The sequence below is a fragment of the Mobula birostris genome, chromosome 17 (genome assembly GCF_030028105.1).
Source record: "Mobula birostris isolate sMobBir1 chromosome 17, sMobBir1.hap1, whole genome shotgun sequence".
NCBI classification, from domain to species: domain Eukaryota; kingdom Metazoa; phylum Chordata; class Chondrichthyes; order Myliobatiformes; family Myliobatidae; genus Mobula; species Mobula birostris.
The window spans coordinates 54,596,882-54,614,342 of record NC_092386.1 but is presented as its reverse complement, the minus strand read 5'-3'; the positions used below and the strand labels follow the sequence as shown (position 1 = coordinate 54,614,342).

At 38.1% G+C, this 17,461-nt stretch overlaps 1 protein-coding gene and 1 long non-coding RNA gene across 7 annotated transcripts in view; one reads left to right on the top strand and one right to left on the bottom strand.

Annotated features, from left to right (window-relative positions):
* Nucleotides 1-17,461, bottom strand: part of kank1a (KN motif and ankyrin repeat domains 1a) — a 278,049-nt gene that overhangs the window by 8,260 nt on the left and 252,328 nt on the right. For all 6 annotated transcript variants that reach the window (XM_072281739.1, XM_072281738.1, XM_072281741.1 and 3 more), the window contains 5 exons: nucleotides 12,305-12,481; nucleotides 9,652-9,766; nucleotides 3,999-4,229; nucleotides 3,463-3,550; nucleotides 729-948 (listed from right to left, as the gene is read on the bottom strand). In XM_072281739.1, coding sequence (XP_072137840.1) covers nucleotides 729-948; nucleotides 3,463-3,550; nucleotides 3,999-4,229; nucleotides 9,652-9,766; nucleotides 12,305-12,481 — 831 coding nt within the window. The remainder of the gene's footprint in view (nucleotides 1-728; nucleotides 949-3,462; nucleotides 3,551-3,998; nucleotides 4,230-9,651; nucleotides 9,767-12,304; nucleotides 12,482-17,461) is intronic.
* The window catches only part of LOC140211687 (uncharacterized), a 46,775-nt gene continuing 41,743 nt past the window's right edge, over nucleotides 12,430-17,461 (top strand). Inside the window, exon 1 of the long non-coding RNA XR_011889550.1 lies at nucleotides 12,430-12,498. This is a non-coding gene — a long non-coding RNA (uncharacterized lncRNA). The remainder of the gene's footprint in view (nucleotides 12,499-17,461) is intronic.

Sequence of the window (17,461 nt, the reverse complement as noted above, 5' to 3'; positions counted from 1 at the left end):
TAAGGAGGATTTTTTTTTTTAGCCAGAGAGTAGTGAATCTGTGGAATGCTCTGCTACAGACTGTGATGGAAGTCAAATCCACAGGCATATTTAATATGGAAGATGATAGTTTCCTGATCGGTCAGGGCATCAAAATATATGGCGAGAGGGCAGGTGTATGTGGTTGAGTGTGATCCGGGATCAGCCATGAAGGAACGAATGGTGGAGCAGACTCAATGGGCTGAACGGCCTAATTCTGCTCCTATGCCTTGGTCTTATGCCTGTTCTTTAGGCTGTTTAAAAATCTCAGCAATGCAAAGCAAAAAACAAAATCCCATATGTATCATGACATTTAAACATGACATTCATTTACTTACTTGTTCAAGTATATTCTAGTAGGTAAACATCAGAAAAACATTCAAAGTAGAGCCACTTCTGTACCAATTAAAGCGCCTGAGGCATCAAGTATACATTGTGATTTCAGAACATCCCTGAAAAACTTCTAATGAACTTTATATTTGAAATTTTACAGTGTTCTGGTAATTAAAATACTCAGTTTATGTAAAAAAATGTAAACTATGCAACAAAATATTTATCAGAATAAAAATTTTAAAGAAATCCTGTTCCTTATTTATAATGTTCCATGATAGATTGCAGAAAAGGCGCAAGGCACATAGGTAAGCAGGTACGAGAGTATCTGTTAAGCAGTGACAACAATAATGAACAAAGATGCAAAACATTCAACATACTTGCATCAAGAAGTAACTTCACAATTTCAAAATTTGAGTGAGACACACTGTAGTGAAGAGCTGTATTGCCATTTCCATCGGCCATGTTGACCACATGCTTTAGGATATCGGGCGAGATCTCCCTGAATCCACTCAGGTAATCCTCCACCATGATGGGAACTGCTGATTTTTGACTAGACACACGGAACCATTCATGTTGGACGTAGTTTAGGCAGGGTCTCTGTGAGATACACAAACTGTATTAGGGAATATGGTATTTTGAAAGCCAAAAAAAAACCTGGAAATTTGAAATTTAAACAGAGATTCCTGGAAGTACTTGGTACTTGAGGAGAAACAGAAATAATGTTTCTGATCAATGACCTTTCATCATATAGCTAACTATCTGAGTATAATTAAGATTAAAAAAAGCTGCTGAGTGAAATAGTGGTAAAATATTTTTTTAAGAATCAACAACAATGAATTTTAACTTTAAACTAGCAAAACATCCTAGAGTGCTTCAGATAGTGTGTCATGAAGTGAAATTTAACATAGTAGCTTAAGGAGAAACATCTAAATGTTTGTTAAACAAGTAGGTTGTTGGGAGCCTAATAAAGGGACAGTGAGAGAGGAAAGAGGAGTGGGGAAGGGCAGGAACACTACTTTGATGTTGTTATGGATGCTGTTAGCAGCTGATCTCACAACTCCTAGTGATAAGAGTGATTAATATTGAAGAATATCAAGAGCCCAGAAATAGATTATAGCTATTTTAGTGGGTTGCAGAAGTTTAGAGATAGGGATGGAAAAGCCATGATAGCATTTGTAAACAAGGATTAATATTTTTAAATTGAGGTCTTGTCAAAATTGCAAACAGCATGGTTCAGCTCCGCATGCTTGCCAGGAAAGGGGCTATACTGTATATCATGGTTAAGTGATGGAATTTGTAGTGGGCATTGAAACAGATCATCCAGATCTTGCTGGCCATGAGCACACCTGCATCTCCCATCAGCCCTACCTGTCCAGATGTGAAGTGCCTACCATGCTGGCCTGGACCAACCTGAACCCTGGTGACATGGCAGAAATGGTGGCACAGCATCCTAAACACAAAGCCCAGATCCTAAAACACTCTAAAAGGATCAGGGAGGAAGCAAAACCACAGATGTACCAGCTGCCACAACAGAGAGGATTTTTAAGGATTCCAGATGTTTCCAATAATTAGAGACAGTAAAAACTAATAAATTAAAGCATTAAAAAACAAAACTACCCACAACTAAAAGAAACATTTATATTTAAAATCATTCAACTAAAACAAATAAATTTTAAGAAAAAACAACTTTCCCAATGCTTTTATAACCACAGGGTTTACTATCTCAATTGAATTAGAAGGAGTCACAGATCTGACTGGTACAGGATCTGAGAGTGGATTCTCCAGGGTAATTACAGAGGAACCTCAACAGGACGTAGTCTGCCTCAGAACTGTTGTGTTTTCTAAATCTGAGGAAATTCAAGAATTTGTATTTGACAAGCCATGTGCTTCCATTTAAATAGACTACTCATGATTGTTTGGAACTGCTGGCATTTACCATTGAGTTCCGGGGAGTTCTCTCTGGTTTTCTCATGCTTAGTTGGTGGATATTTGCAAGCAATCTGCTGATTGAGACAAAGGGAGGATAAGTCAAGAGGTAATAGTGATGAGGTAGTGCTGAGTCTTATAAGCATACGGGTGGAAATGAAGCAGTTCACTTGGATAATTTCACTGAGTGAGCAATGTAACTCAAAAATACAATGGACCAGGGACAGCACTCTGGAGACATCTAAGGCAATGCTACACAAAACAGGAAGAAAAATGGAAAGCTGCTAAAATAACAAGAGCAGCCATTTTGGCCTCTGTACAATTGACTGAGCACAACTCAGCTATTAAATTGTAATTATCAATAACTGTTTATCTCCCTATCAGAAAACTATACCACCAATAAATAACAATGGGAGAATCCAAACCATGAGTTTGCTTTTGCATAGATGAGTTCTCAGTTACTCAAATGAAAAAAAATATGTAATTCAAACACACAAATCTGCATTAGCTTTTTGGACTTACTCAGGTTCACAATCTGTTGCACATTAGAATTGGAATTGGTTTATTACTACCACATGTACCAAGACACAGTGAAAATCTTGTTCTGCATACTTTACAAACAGATCAAATCATTACACAGTGCATTGAGGCAGAACAAGGTAAAACAATAGAATGCAGAATCAATGGCAACAGCCATAAAGAAGTGCAGTGCAGGTAGATGATAATGTGCAAGATCATAATGAGGTAGACGGAGGTCAAGAGTCTAACTTATCATACAAGGGAACTATTCAATAGTCCTACAGCAGCTGGCCTGATAATATGCTTGAAACGAACCACATTTTTCCACAGAAGACATTCATTTCACTCAATCAATTTAACTTCTTTAAAAGAAATTGTCAAGAGATTGCTCTGACTATCAAATATAAATCAACCAAGTACAAAGCAGTTCAGCTCCTGCCTCTTGCTGTTCACCCTTGACCTGTTAGTCTTCATAGACAGGATTCTTTCTTTATAAGGGAAGCTGCTGCAAATAAGTTAATACTTTCTAAATATATTATGTGGATAAGGACATTCAGAAATAATTGCAATTTGCTACAGAAATCATTTTTAAAAATCAGGTTTGAGTACCTTAAAAGGAGACATATAATTGCATTTCTACTGTATTGATGCTTAATGTGAACTTACCACTTCTTTGCTGGCCATTGCTTTTGGATCATTGAGATGGTTTTTCAGTATTTTACATGCCGACAACACCTTCTCACTTAACTCATACCTAGTGAGTATAAAAGCACATTTATTCAGAAAGCTACTTCCACTTCTATTAATGCATTTTCAAATCTCACTCAAACAACAGATAAGATCATTGGTACAGGTTTCTGATAATAACAAGCTAGAACCCAAGGACATTCTGGGCTTCTCCCTGACTTGTGGATGAAAATGCTTGGTGATCCTTCAGCATCTTCCCTTTAAAAATAATCTAACTCAAGTAAAGGACACAGTGGCATACATGTTTAGGGCAAATGAATTACAAGCACTTGCAGATGAGATCCTTCACAAGAAGATGAGCTTTATGCTCCCTACAAATAAATGGAAGTGGAATTAAAACAACTCAAATGCATGCCTTCATTATTTTGAGATTGTGATCATATGCAAAAGGATTATCAATCTGCTTTTAATCATTTGGTATAAAACCCATCTATTTCTCAGAAAATCAGTTATACCTTTCTCTTATTTCCACTTTTCCAATCTCTTTTTCGCTTCTTTCCGACTTGGTAACCTCCTGTTTTGATACACCTGCTGTCTCAGTCCTGAACGCGCTCGGTCGCTCTGGCCGCATCTCACAGTTAACCTTGACTTCATCTTTAGAATACTCTTGATCCTCAATCTCGTCATCTGATTCAGAAGATGAGCTTTCATCTGAACTTGAGTCATCACTGGATGTTGTTTCATACCTAAGAGAATAAAGGCATTTGATAATCTTTGAGTAATTATTGACAGCCAGCCAAATGTGTCCCTGACTCAGAGAGAAATTAAGCTGAAACACTTTGGTTGACTGTACAGACGACCCAGTATTTTAAAATATTGAAGAACTGCGGGGATAACAAATTTTCAAATCTCACTGCATGTAACGTAATTAGCGTTAATGTTTGTACTTAAAGTGGCCATACTGAAGACACTTATTTTAGTTTGATCTGATGTACCAAGGATTATTAGGGACCTCTATATCATGCTTTATCAAAAACTTCTCAAGATGCTATGACTTCTCTGTTTCAACTGTTGGCCTCTTTTCCTCTTCCTTCAAACTAATTTTTATCACAAAGGCAAAGGAAAGTGAAACACATTTAATTGTAGCTCTGTATCATTATATAGTCCACTTATGAACCCAGCTGCTGCATGCCTACAGCTCAACTCACACTGAAAGCAGACTTCCTGTTCACAAATTCTCCTTCTGTTCTTCATTCTCTCTCCTCTCGTGACCTTTGTTTTCATCCAGCCACCCTACCAGCTCCCACATGAAACCCCACCTCTAGTGGCCTTTGACTGCAACAACCCATAAGCTGCACCCACCTCTAGGATAATATTCAGTTATTAATATTGCAACACTGATAAATCCAAGTTCAATGTTCCATGCCGTCATAGATTGTTGGGTTTTGACAGAATGTGCTCCCTGGTCTATAAGGAGTGAAATACGATGTTATCACTACAAACTCTGGAAATATCACAAAGTTGCCTTTCACACAACCCTACATTCTAAACTGCATTTTTGATTCTCCCGAACTGCACATCTTCCCTCGCCTTCTACATACTTTGAAGAACATTTGCAGGTTTTAGACTAGGTTTGTTTTCTAGACAGCATCAGCTCTGCTTCTTAAATCTTTGCTTCACAATTCATACAGGCATCAATCTCCATGGTGGAACTTCCATGGACTTTTTGACTAGAATTCCCTTCTAACGCAGGGAAGTGATGAACAAAGTTGAAGAAGAAAGTCTGAAGTAGAAAGGTTCAGAAGTTGGAAGATCTAAAAGAATTTGAAAATAAGTTGGGAATAGAATGGCAACTGAGGTCACGGAAAAAGATCAAAAATATTTTAAAAAAAACCTTTTCCAATGACAGTATTGCAATTCATTTGACACCATGTCAGTTCGTAGCCAAATTCAGAATTTTACCCTCTCCCACCCCACCTCCCACCAAAGTATTTATCAAGTTCAAAATTGATTTACCCTTTTTGGAATAAGATTGTTCATGTAAACATAGGTAAAGATGGAGAACTCATTTAAAAAAAGCAACACAAGCTGCTAAAATTGTAACAAAGCACTGCAGAAGTTTTTCATAGATAAAGAATTGGAAAACTTACTTAAAACTTTGGCTACATCAAACTTTACTGGACAACAGGTCAGTCCTCATATTGCACTAAAGGACAACAGGTACTGTAGAGAGTGCCAAATAGATTTTACAAGGAGAATTCCATCACACAATACTATAACTAACCCTCAATAAAAAAGTGTTATACTACTTTTTCTAGAATAGACCAATTTTAGGTATGACCTACAGGAGGTCATTAAATTTATGATAAGAGTACACACAGACAAGTTTTCCACTTGCAAGCGAAAATAAAAACTGGGGGTGATAGAAAACTAGAAGACCTAAACTACTAATGTGTAACAACTAGCTCCCAACTCTGACCCATCTGACATTATCTGCAATCACCCTCAGAATACATGCAAGCCCTGCTCCAGAAGGCACACATCAGCAAGAAACATTCATGTTATTACTTCGTTCTTGTGATTTGCCCCTGCAATTTACCTGTTAAATAGCTACCTTCCCAAATTAGCTGAGGTTCCGTTAGCAGTTTGTAGCCTAAGAAGTGGCAAAACTTCATATAAAGAGAACATGATGCAAGTTTGGTTGCATTATAGACTAAATATTACAATCTAGCTCTGACCATCAGCTTTTTAAAGTCTTGCTGGTAAAACTTAACAAATTTATGCCCTTTATCTATACATAAAAAGGGAATAAAATTTCCACATTGATAGGCACCCAGGGAAAATTTACTTGAAGGATTTAGAATGGACATTTTGAAATATCTGAATATTTACTTAGATTTTTGGAATTCTATCATTTGTTAAACAATTAAAATAAGAGTGTGTTGTCAACAGTCAAAAAATAGCAACAGTATTCACTGGAACAATTTAGTTTTATCTTCTCACTTGCAATGATAAGATACAAGATATTGCATAAGAATTGCAACCAAATTATCATAAAGTTTAATTCATTGAAATTCCTCAAGGTCAAGTACAAAGCACAAAAATTTCCAATTCAGAATAAAACCCTGCACCAAACGTGCCTTCTAGCCTCCTTCTCCTTCCACCACCTTTCAATTCTGGCACCTTCCCCCTTTCTTTTCAATTCTGATGAAGGGTCTCAGCCCAGGACGTGTCTGTTTTCTCAATTCCATAGATGTTGCCTGACCTGCTGAGTTCCTCCAGCGTTGCCTGTGTGTCGCACCAAATGTACTTTCCCTGTTTTATTGATTAGCTTTAAAAATGAACATGCTAAACTAAACCTTACATTATATTAACTCTATCCGGAATTCAACTCACTGCTTCTGATTATGATTTTGACACGAGGACACGGGAAACTGAAGCTGCGAGAAACTGTAGCAACAAACAATCTGCTGAAGGAACTCAACAGATCGGGCAGCAGCTGTGGGAGGGAAGGAGCTGTATTGTGTTTCGGGTCTAAGGACTGACTATATTATGACATGGTTTAAATTGCTCAATAGTTTCAGATCCTGAACCAACATGCTGCACGAGCAGAGCAGAAGGAAGATTAAAATGCATTTCTTTAAAAAAATATCAGTAGCTTAATTATGTCCTCATAAGAAATGCACCGGTCATGGGAAAATGTGAGCCTATCTTCCACTGTTACTTAATTTTTAGCCTATTACTATATGACACCAAAACTGCTTCAATGTCTCTCAAATATTTGAAGTAAATATGTTCATGAGGAGGAACCTTTAGTTTGTTATAAATCTCATTGTCCCTTTTATTACACTAATCCCATTTACTTTGATTCCTTAAAACCTATGGAGCCTTTTTTTAAAAGGATTTATTCAGCAGTTAAACCTCCGCAACATGCTTGGGCACAGAATTTCTAATACCCACAAGACTGAAGAAAGTTCGGATCTCCACCCTGAATCACTGCATTGTTTCTTTGAAAATGGGCCTCTTGTTCTAGAAACTCCACCCAAGGAAAATCTCACCAATGTAATCACCATGTCATGTCCTGTAAGGATTTCAAATTAAATCCTGTCTCACACATCCAAATTCTGGAATGTGACGCCCAGTGTGCTTAATCCCTCATTGCACTCAAACCCCGTAACCTAGTCCTTAATCCAGTGAATTTGCACCACGCTCACTCAATTGCAAGTTTATCTTCCCTAGAAGAAGAAACCCAATCTAGACATAATAGTTTTCATGTGATTCTTTCAGTAAAACCATTGTAATTACTTCACATTTCTTCATGTTAACTTCAAGTCAGTATGTGCAATGATACACTGGTTCTCCTGAACACCAACCGCTTTCAAACACTCAACATTTAACAATATTGAATATTTCTATTTTTGTAATCATATCAGCAGACATCCTTCCCTATACTAAATTCCATTTAGTGTCCTTGGCTTACATGTGTCCACTCTAATGCTCTATCAATAGAAAAAGTTATGATCCTGCACAAACTGCATCTGCTTTCACACTCCAGAAAGTGAGGTTATGCATTTTGGAATGTCAGATACTAACAGGACATATGCATAAATGACAGGAGTCTTAAGGAGTATTGAGGCATAGAGAAACTTGGGTAAAAGTTCATACATAGTTCCTTGATAATATTGATACAGGTGTGGGATAGGGTCAATGGCATGATTGCACTCATAGGTCAAGACATTGGGCACGAGAGCTGGGACATCATAGTATTGCTGTTCAGGAATCAGAATCAGGTTTAATATCATTGGCATATGTCAGAGCTGACCAAGTTTACAACTCCCTACAGCTTATTTTGATCCTGTGCAGTAGCAACCCACCCCTTCTCTGCATCCCGCGCCCCCCACAATACCAGACAGTGATGCAGCCAATTAGAATGCTCTCCATGGTACCTCTGTAGAAGTTTGTGAGCGTCTTTGGTGAAATACCAAATCAGACATTAGATATTGGCTAGATCACATGGAATATTCTGCACAGCTCTGATCACCACACTACAGGAAGAACGCAACTTAGTAAAGTAATATAATAAAATCATGCTGTTATAGCTCCATTTGCTTTAAAAGCAATTCAGCAAGGTTATGACAAACTTTGATTTATTGTGAAAATTTTTCTGATTTTGTGACATGGTTATGCCAAAGTTTTGACGAATTTACTCTTGAAAACATTTTGTTTTTGGTTGCTTGACAGAAGTCCCACTCTGCAGTACCAACCCTGTAGCACTTGGATAAAACAAGCAAGTAGCTCAGGAGGGGAGACCCATATTTTGAATGGTCTTGAGATGGGATCTAAGTGGAATCCTTTGGCAATCAAACACTTACACAGCCACATGCAGCCACAGGAGTGAACTTGTGTCTCATTACAGGTGCAATCAAGGGATTGTTTGTTAAGGAAGGACGTGTAAAAGGAAGAAAACAAAAAGTAGGGAATGAGCTTTGTGTGAAGGAGACATTGTCATTGACCATTTGGGTCAAATTTCTTGTTCTGTAGATTGCATTACCTTGATAGAGTTAGCAAATGCCTTACTTTGGAAAAAATTATAATTTTCACTGATAAAAAGCTTATTCAACTTAATTTCAAATTATTCAAAATAATCATTAACAGCAAAACAACTGTAGTTTATTTTTCCTCCTGTATCATCAGCAACAATGCACAGTTTGTGCTCAGCAGGAATAATCAGTAATTACTAATTTGCCAACTTTCAGCAGTATTTTTGAGGTAACGTTTACAATAGTTACATTTACACAAACCAAACATAAGATATGCATTGCAGTTTTTACTATTGCCAAATATAGTTAAGTAATTAACTAAAATCAATAATAGCATGATATCAGTCACGCACTATATATCATGAGATCTTGAATTCTGTGGCACATCTTCATTACATTAACTGCGGCTAATATGCAACATAGAATTTCTATCATAATGTTTTCAATAGAATAAGATCTTTTGCTCCAATATTCATATACCAAATTGTCCTTTTAACTTCCTATAAATGGATAGCATTTTGCTGTATTTACTGGGGAACATGAAAGAAATTCAGACTAAAAGCCCCACTGTTCATTTGCAATTCATTATCATATTGCTTAATTAGAGCAGCAAAGATTTTACACTTACCCTCCATTAACACCCACAAACTGAAGGTTCTTCTTCATACCATTTGCTTCATGCTTTCTGGGGCTATCTTTCTTTTTCATAATGGATTTTAGTGCTCCTGTGCTGCCAGAAGGTACTACAGCAAAACAATACATTTATGAAATGTATGCCATCACAAAGTGATATCCACTGTATTTCCAAAACAAGAAATAGCAGCCTTGTCAGTAGCAAAATGTACAGAAGATGACTGAATCTGTCAATGGAGTGTATGTGTCTCTGTCACGGTCAGCGAGGGAGAAAGGTAAAATAAAATGATGGAGAGACAACATAATAAAAATTGTACTTTGATGCTCTTGAAAGTCAATGGAACTTGACTTTTGTTTGAGGCACAACATTTTATTTTAATTATGTCCGGCAGAACATTCAGGAGGCTTTCAATAAATTGCAGGCAAAAAAAAACACTTGCCCATTGAGTCCATTCCAAACAAAATAAAAACCATTTCAGCCGCACCCATGTCCCATGGAGGATTCAGAGTGACGGTTACACAATGGGTATAAGTAAACAGTTCTCAGTAAGGAAGGTGACCTGCTACTCATTTGCGTCTGTTAGTTGCTTGTTACAATAATGACATTTGCAGATGTTTGGGAGATGGTTGCTTGCCATCATTTAAGGAAATGTGAGACCAAGAGAAGTAAAAACATGAACTAATTTAATGAACACGAAAGAACATGCATTTCAAAATATGTTTTTGTCCCCTTATTGTTCAAAAGTACAGCATTATCTGAAAATTAACTTGAGGTTTATAGCACATCACTTAATCTGGAGTTCCCAGTACGCAATAAAAACAAATTTTAGAACCTTTGAAACCATTGTGACTTGTATTCACCACAGCATTGAAACAATTTTTGACCCTCGAATCAATTCGACAGTGCATTAATCAGTTACTGTGCAAATTTTATTAAAATTAAAACCAAACTAAAAGCAAAGAGGAATTTTTAAAGGATGACGTGGTTAACTTTTGCAGATACAAAAAAAAACGGATATGTCATGTAATTGGCATGAAAGTTGAGGCTGTGCTCAGGAACAACAGGTTCCTAAACAGCTTGGATTGGTTTGAAAAAGAAACTGGCTGGAAGGCAAACTGATTATCAAATAATGGTTAGAGTGGGTGCCAAAGATTCAGTTTTCTCAATGCTGAAACCAGATGCACTTAAGCCAAATCTCAGGCTGAGAAATACACAAGCACAGGGGTCAATCAAATAATCATAGATGATGGGGAGGCGCCACACTGCTGTAATGTGCAAACAGATGGAAAATAAGCTGAAGAGGTAGCAGTGATACTATTGGTGATGGAGAATTAATATTAACATTATGGGCACATGAATATTTCACACACACACACAAAAAACGTATAATTAGTTCTCCCCAGTATGACTATATAGCTGAATGGAATACATATAGATGGCTACCATGTTGAGATAATCCCAGAACCTCATCTCCTGTATTTAAGTTTACAATTAGATATAAAATTCTAATTGAGAACTCCTTTAAAATTATTTAAACTGACTAAAAACTTCAAATGTATTTACATTAGGTACTTAAAAGTAAATTAGAATTGAAAAAGGTAGCCCAGATAATGGTTGGGAGAGTTCCTGTATTGTGTTCCTAATGCATTTTCCAGCCTTGTGATTTTCCCAAATGATGTTTTAAAAACTAGGCAAGGTAGACACTACAAAAAGTTTTATAAATTCTGTGTTAGTTAAAAGAAATATTTAAAGTGGCCAAAGAACAAAAAGTTACTTTTGACTGTGACTGTGAATGGCCTAATTTCAAATAATAATGAGGCAGCCTACAGTAAAGAAGTCAGCACCCTGACACAGTGGTGTCAAGAAAACAACCTCTCCCTCAATGTCACAACAACAAAGGAGCTGGTTGTGAACTACAGGAGGAATGGAGACAGGCTAGCCCCTATTGGCATCAATGGATCTGGGGTTGAGAGGGTGAACAGCTTTAAGTTCCTCGGCATAAACATCACTGAGGATCTCACGTGGTCTGTACATACCTGCTGTGTGGTGAAAAAGGCACAACAGCGCCTCTTTCACCTCAAACAGTTGACGAAGTTTAGTATGGGCGCCCAATTTCTACAAACCTTCTACAGGGGCACAATTGAGAGCATCCTGCCTGGCTGCACCACTGCCTGGTATGGGAGCCATACTTCCCTCAATCGCAGGACTCTGCAGAGAGTAGTGCGGACAGCCCAGTGCATCTGTAGATGTGAACTTCCCACTATTCAGGACATCTACAAAGACAGATGCGTAAAAAGGGCCCGAAAGATCATGGGGACCCGAATCACCCCAACCACAAACTGTTCCAGCTGCTACCATCCAGGAAACGGTACCACAGCAAAAAAGTCAGGACCAATAGGCTCTGGGACAGCTTTCTCCACCAGGCCATCAGACTGATTAATTCATGCTGATAGAATTATATTTCTGTGTTAGATTGACTGCCTTGTTGTACATACTACTTATCATAAATTGCACATTGCACATTTAGACAGGCTAACTGTAAAGATTTTTAGTCCTCATGTCTATGAAGAATATAAGTAATAAAGTCAATTCAATTAAGTTTACTAGTTATATTGGATTTTAAAATACACTTCTTCACAATACATACCATGAAGAGAATTGGCTGTTTGCTGGTTGGCTAAAACAGTTTGAAGGACAACGTCTTCTTGTTGCAGCAATGTCTCACAAGAGTCTCCAATCTTTAAAGTAGTAATTTGGGTGTCTATTGTTGTAGAAACGACCTGACTGGAGGTTTGGATACAAGAACTGTGCTGTCGACATGCTCCTGTTGAATGGGACAAGGTAACTTCTTAGCACAAATCAGTACTACTAAAGCAGAATATGCAATATTTATAAGTCAACAACTTGGTATTTGGAAAGTGTAGATAGCTGCAAATACGTTGAAAGCACATAAACACAGGAATCAATAACCATGAGATGTATTAAACACATACAAAAACAGATCATGGTGCAATAGCCCATCACAATCCAACTAGATATACGGATGGAAGCATGGTGGGCAGGTAGATGAGTTTAGGGGTTTTATGGCAAGTAGTTTAAAGGAATAAGGCAAGGGTCCAGAAGTTGAAAATAGTTTAGAAGACAAGCCAAGGGAGGAGGCAAGGATAGATGACGGCAGGAAACCCGAGGATGCAGTTGCAGAGTTGTCATGTGCATAGGTACAGGAAAAGCAGAAATTCTGAAGAGGTGGCTTCAATCTGATCACAAAACAGAAGATCTGACCTCATTTCTTTTCCCTTGGAGACGAGGCAGGTAACTGAGTTAGAGAGGAACATGGGATCACAAGTGCTCTCCAGAATGACCCTGGAGCAGTGGACAACTCAGTAATGCAGCGCAGCCAGAAATAATGATTGATTGATAATTAGCTGAGGAAGAATTCCTCCCTAGATGACCACAGATGTTATCTTCAGCACATATCATTCCATTTCTCTCCCCAGCAGCTAACCAGATCTACAACAGACTTGATGTACTCAACATGACAAGCTTTGAACCTCAAGTTCAATCCTTTTAAATGGAACGATTGTCTCCATATTACATCAATTACAGAGGTTTGAACCATAGACAATCTAATCTACAACTGTTGCTTAAGATGAAAAAAGTTCAAATTGATAAAACAATTTTAATAGTAGCTAGCATGTCAATGCAGCCAACCAGAGAGGCATCCTTCCCCAGCAGACGTGATTTCAAAAGAAATTAAATACACCTTTAGTACAGACGACCTGGGTTCAATTTCCACCATTGCCTATCAGGAGTTTGTATGTTCTCCCTGTGACCACATGGGTTTCCTCAGGGTGCTCTGGTTTCCTTCCACAGTCCAAAAATATATGGTTTGTAGGTCAATTGCTCATTATAAGTTGTCTCATGATTAGGCGGCGATTAAATCAGGAGATAGCTTCACGGTGCGGCTCAAAGGACCAGAAGGGCTTATTCTGCACTGCATCTCAATAAATAAAAAAATGATATCTACTAGTGGCTGAACAAACTTATCCAGTGGAAATCTAGTTCAAGATTCAGTGTTCAGTTGGTATCAATTGTTCTCATTCACCATGATTGGTGGAGATGACTCAATTATTTGCTATGTCCTTGAGAGGAGAATGGGGTGGAATTCTATTCAGTGACCCCGGGAGAATATTTCCACAGACCTCAGAAATAAACTTCCTTGTGACAATCCATGAAGGTAGGCTGCACATTATATCTCTCATTGGCATGGTTATGAGAGGGTAGCCAAAACCTGTGGAAGCAAACTCCACCAACAATTTGGCTCATGAACAACAAAAGCAGGCACAAACTCATAAGTATATTATTTAAAGTGTCAATCAAGCAGATTGGCAGAATTTTAATAATTGCTGGAAAATATTTCAAAGAGCACCATTAAAGTGGAAAAAGAACAAGACTCAAGATATTACTGCTGGCCTTTTCTCTTCACAAATGCTGATTAACCAGCTCTGTGCTTTCGGCAGACTTTAGACTTTCAACACTTCCAGTCTTTCCCCTTGAAATATTAAATGTTGGAAATGCTTTCAAACAAATATTTACAAATATGAAGAACCAGCCCAATTGCCACCAACACCGCCTGCCTTTCATGGCTGCTGGTGGTTAGATGTGGGGCTCCTGCAGCAGGTTCGGTTTTAGTTTCTGTCTTCCTGTTATTCACCATTAGGACTTTTCAACAATTAGGATCAGAAAATTGGAAGCTAATACTAACAAGGTGGTTACCTAAATTCCACTTAACCAGCATACCATGATCAAGGATGCAAATATGAAATGTTCAATGCTTTGAATAAGTGAATAACCTTTGGCTGCATTTAATTTAGCAGCATAGAAATGAGCATAAGGCAGAGAACTACAAGTACCCAGAAAGAAATATTTCCTGTTTACCCTAGCTTGCCATGTTAATCATTGCCAACAATCACAATTTCATCCTATCAAAATAGCCTCATACTTTAACCATCTGTGGCTTTTTTTCCTTCAGCAAGGTTGTCTTGCAAAAACCCTTTATTAAAAACTGTGTACAACTCAAGGACTATTTTAATCATCTAAAGCTAATCAAACACACACCATGTGTTGCTCTGTTTTCCTTTATATTGTGTATAGCTACTGTGAGGCATTAAAAGTCACTTGACAAGAAAGACCTTTATTGCATTAGAACTAAATGGCATTTACTGAAAAGGAAGCAGATTTTGCTCTTTGAAAAATATTTTGACAGCCACCCCCTCGTGAAATACTAAGTCAGTACATGTACAATGGGGATTTGATTTCGCAAGTACTGGACATGTTTCACGTTCACTGTACAGTATGTGTTTAATTGGAAATCTCTCCCTACATGTTTGTTAATAATTAGCTTCATCACTCCAGTGCTGGGATAGGGATACTGTTATACAATGACTCCCACTTAAAATTTCCCAGTTTACATATTGACAACTGGCAATGTACAAACAAATTTACTGTTATTTACTATCCAGGCTTCTAAATGAATACTACTGAAAGTGACCTATAAGAACAACAGATGGATTTATCTACAAATGTGCTGACATATCACAAACAGATTGGTGAAAGCAAACTAGAAAACCATGAGAGTATGTGTTTAGGTCTTAAGCAACAAAGTACTGGAGGGAAAAATACGATCTGACACCACGAACGTCAAATTCTCAAAAATTTCGTAACTGGTCCCCTCACTGTCCCTTTTCCAACATTTCTCTTTTTTTTTCTCTCTTCTCCTGATCCAACCGGCGAACACCACCCCATGTATTCCCCTCCCCATCCGTCCATCAGCCACAAAGTCCTCCCACTGTTTCCCCTCCCCATTTCCCTCCCTTTATTCATGGATTCACTATCCTTAGCCTTGGGTCATGTTTACCTATCACCTCCCAGCGTTTGACATCCTTCCTGCCCTCCTGTCTCCCACTCACCTGGACCCACCTATTCCTTCTCGCTTCACCCCTTCCCTTTTAAACTGGCTAGCAAAAGGTCTCAACCCAAAATGTCAATTGTCCACCTTCCTCCATTAATGCTGCCTGACCTGCTGAGTAGTTCCAGTGCTGTTTCTGTTGCTCTGAATTCCAGCACTGCCCTCTCATGTCTCTGCTTATGTCGTTATTTTTTTTTAAAAGCAAATCCTAGAGTGAACCAACACAATTTTATTTTCTGCGGATCTCAGGCATACACAAGACTACATGGATCTATAATTCAAAAAAAATAATTAAGTGCATTTTAACTGTCTGCACAGACAAACATAAGCTAGATTTTTTCAACAGAACAGATTGGCTCTACATTCTAACTTCTTCCCCAGTTTCCATTGTGAATATAATGCCTGTGTTTCAACATATTACACTCCATTGCTACCAACAATATGCAGACTTATCAAGACTCTCCCACCAGTTATTCAGTACTTAGCCACAAGAAACCAGTATGCTCAACTTTAAAGTTTCTTATCGGCTCTTAGACAGTGTAAAAAAGAAGTCCCGCAAGTCCCAGTTAGGACAATGGAAGGAAACTAAAATGGCAATCACAGATATAGTTTCAAATGGGGAATCAATAAGATGTATTATGGTTTTCCTATTTATTGGGAGAGCCATATGGTTAAAATGTTCAACTCCTCTCATCTTTGTTATAAACTGTAAATGGAAGAAATTCTCCTTCCTCTGACCTAATTGTACATCAAGTGTAGGAATTATTAATTCCTCTTTTGTTACCTATGTGCAAGAACCAAAATGAGGAAGAGGCAATCACAGAAACGACAATGTTAAAGTATGGAAAGAGAACCACACTGTTTAAGCAGGTCAATAACTCAGCAAAATGAACAGAGAGGCAACAGATGAAATCCGGTTGAGCATGTGAGGGAGTATTCTGGAGTTATATGAATATGGCAGATATTAATTCAAGCAAAACCAGTCTTTGGTTCTTAGTGCAAATTATAAATTGCAAGCAGTAAATTGAAGATAGAGCACACCTTTGCAAATAACCAAAACTGTCTGTAAAAGATATGGTTTGCAAATGGTGACCATGAGCCACTTGCATATGCATCAGCCAATGTAGTTGTGTTAATTGGCCTCATTACTCCAGGGTTTGAGTAATGGGTTTAAGCAATTTGCACCATCATAAACAAGTTCAAGGAAGCTTGCAGACTGGACTGATACTATCACTTTGCTCTATCAATTGTTGGGTGTCTGGCTCTCTCTCACCAGAAATTTTAGTTTCTCCTCGCAAAGGCGTTTGAACCTTCAGAGGTGCAATTACGATGTGCTTCCACCATAAGTATGTACCACAAAAGAACCATCTGTCAACCCAAAATAATGAAGTAAAAAAAAGTCGTTTTAACTATTAAGAGCGTATTGAATCACCTGCTGTTACCTTTGATCTTAAGAGTATTAAGATGTGATGTAATATTGGGTTTATGAGCCTCTATCCAGAGTGTTTCCATAGGAGTGTTTGCTTGTCGTGATGAATAAAAAGTTCCATATCACCATCTTCAGTACCTCCCTGGTGACTTTGATTATAGTCATAACATCTGGGGGCTCGTCCAGGATACATCCAGGAAATATGGAGGGGAGGAGAAGATGGCGGCGCAACACAGCTGGAGAAACTTCTGAAATGCCCGCTTCGTCGCCACTGCTACTGTGCAATCGAGAATCTCCAGAGGGGAAGGCCCCAAATCCTTGGCTTTCCCTATTGCCGGGACCAGGGTTGAAGCGCTCAGCAGAGATGGTGCTCGGTGTCGGAGGTTCGTAGCTTTTGGATGGACTCA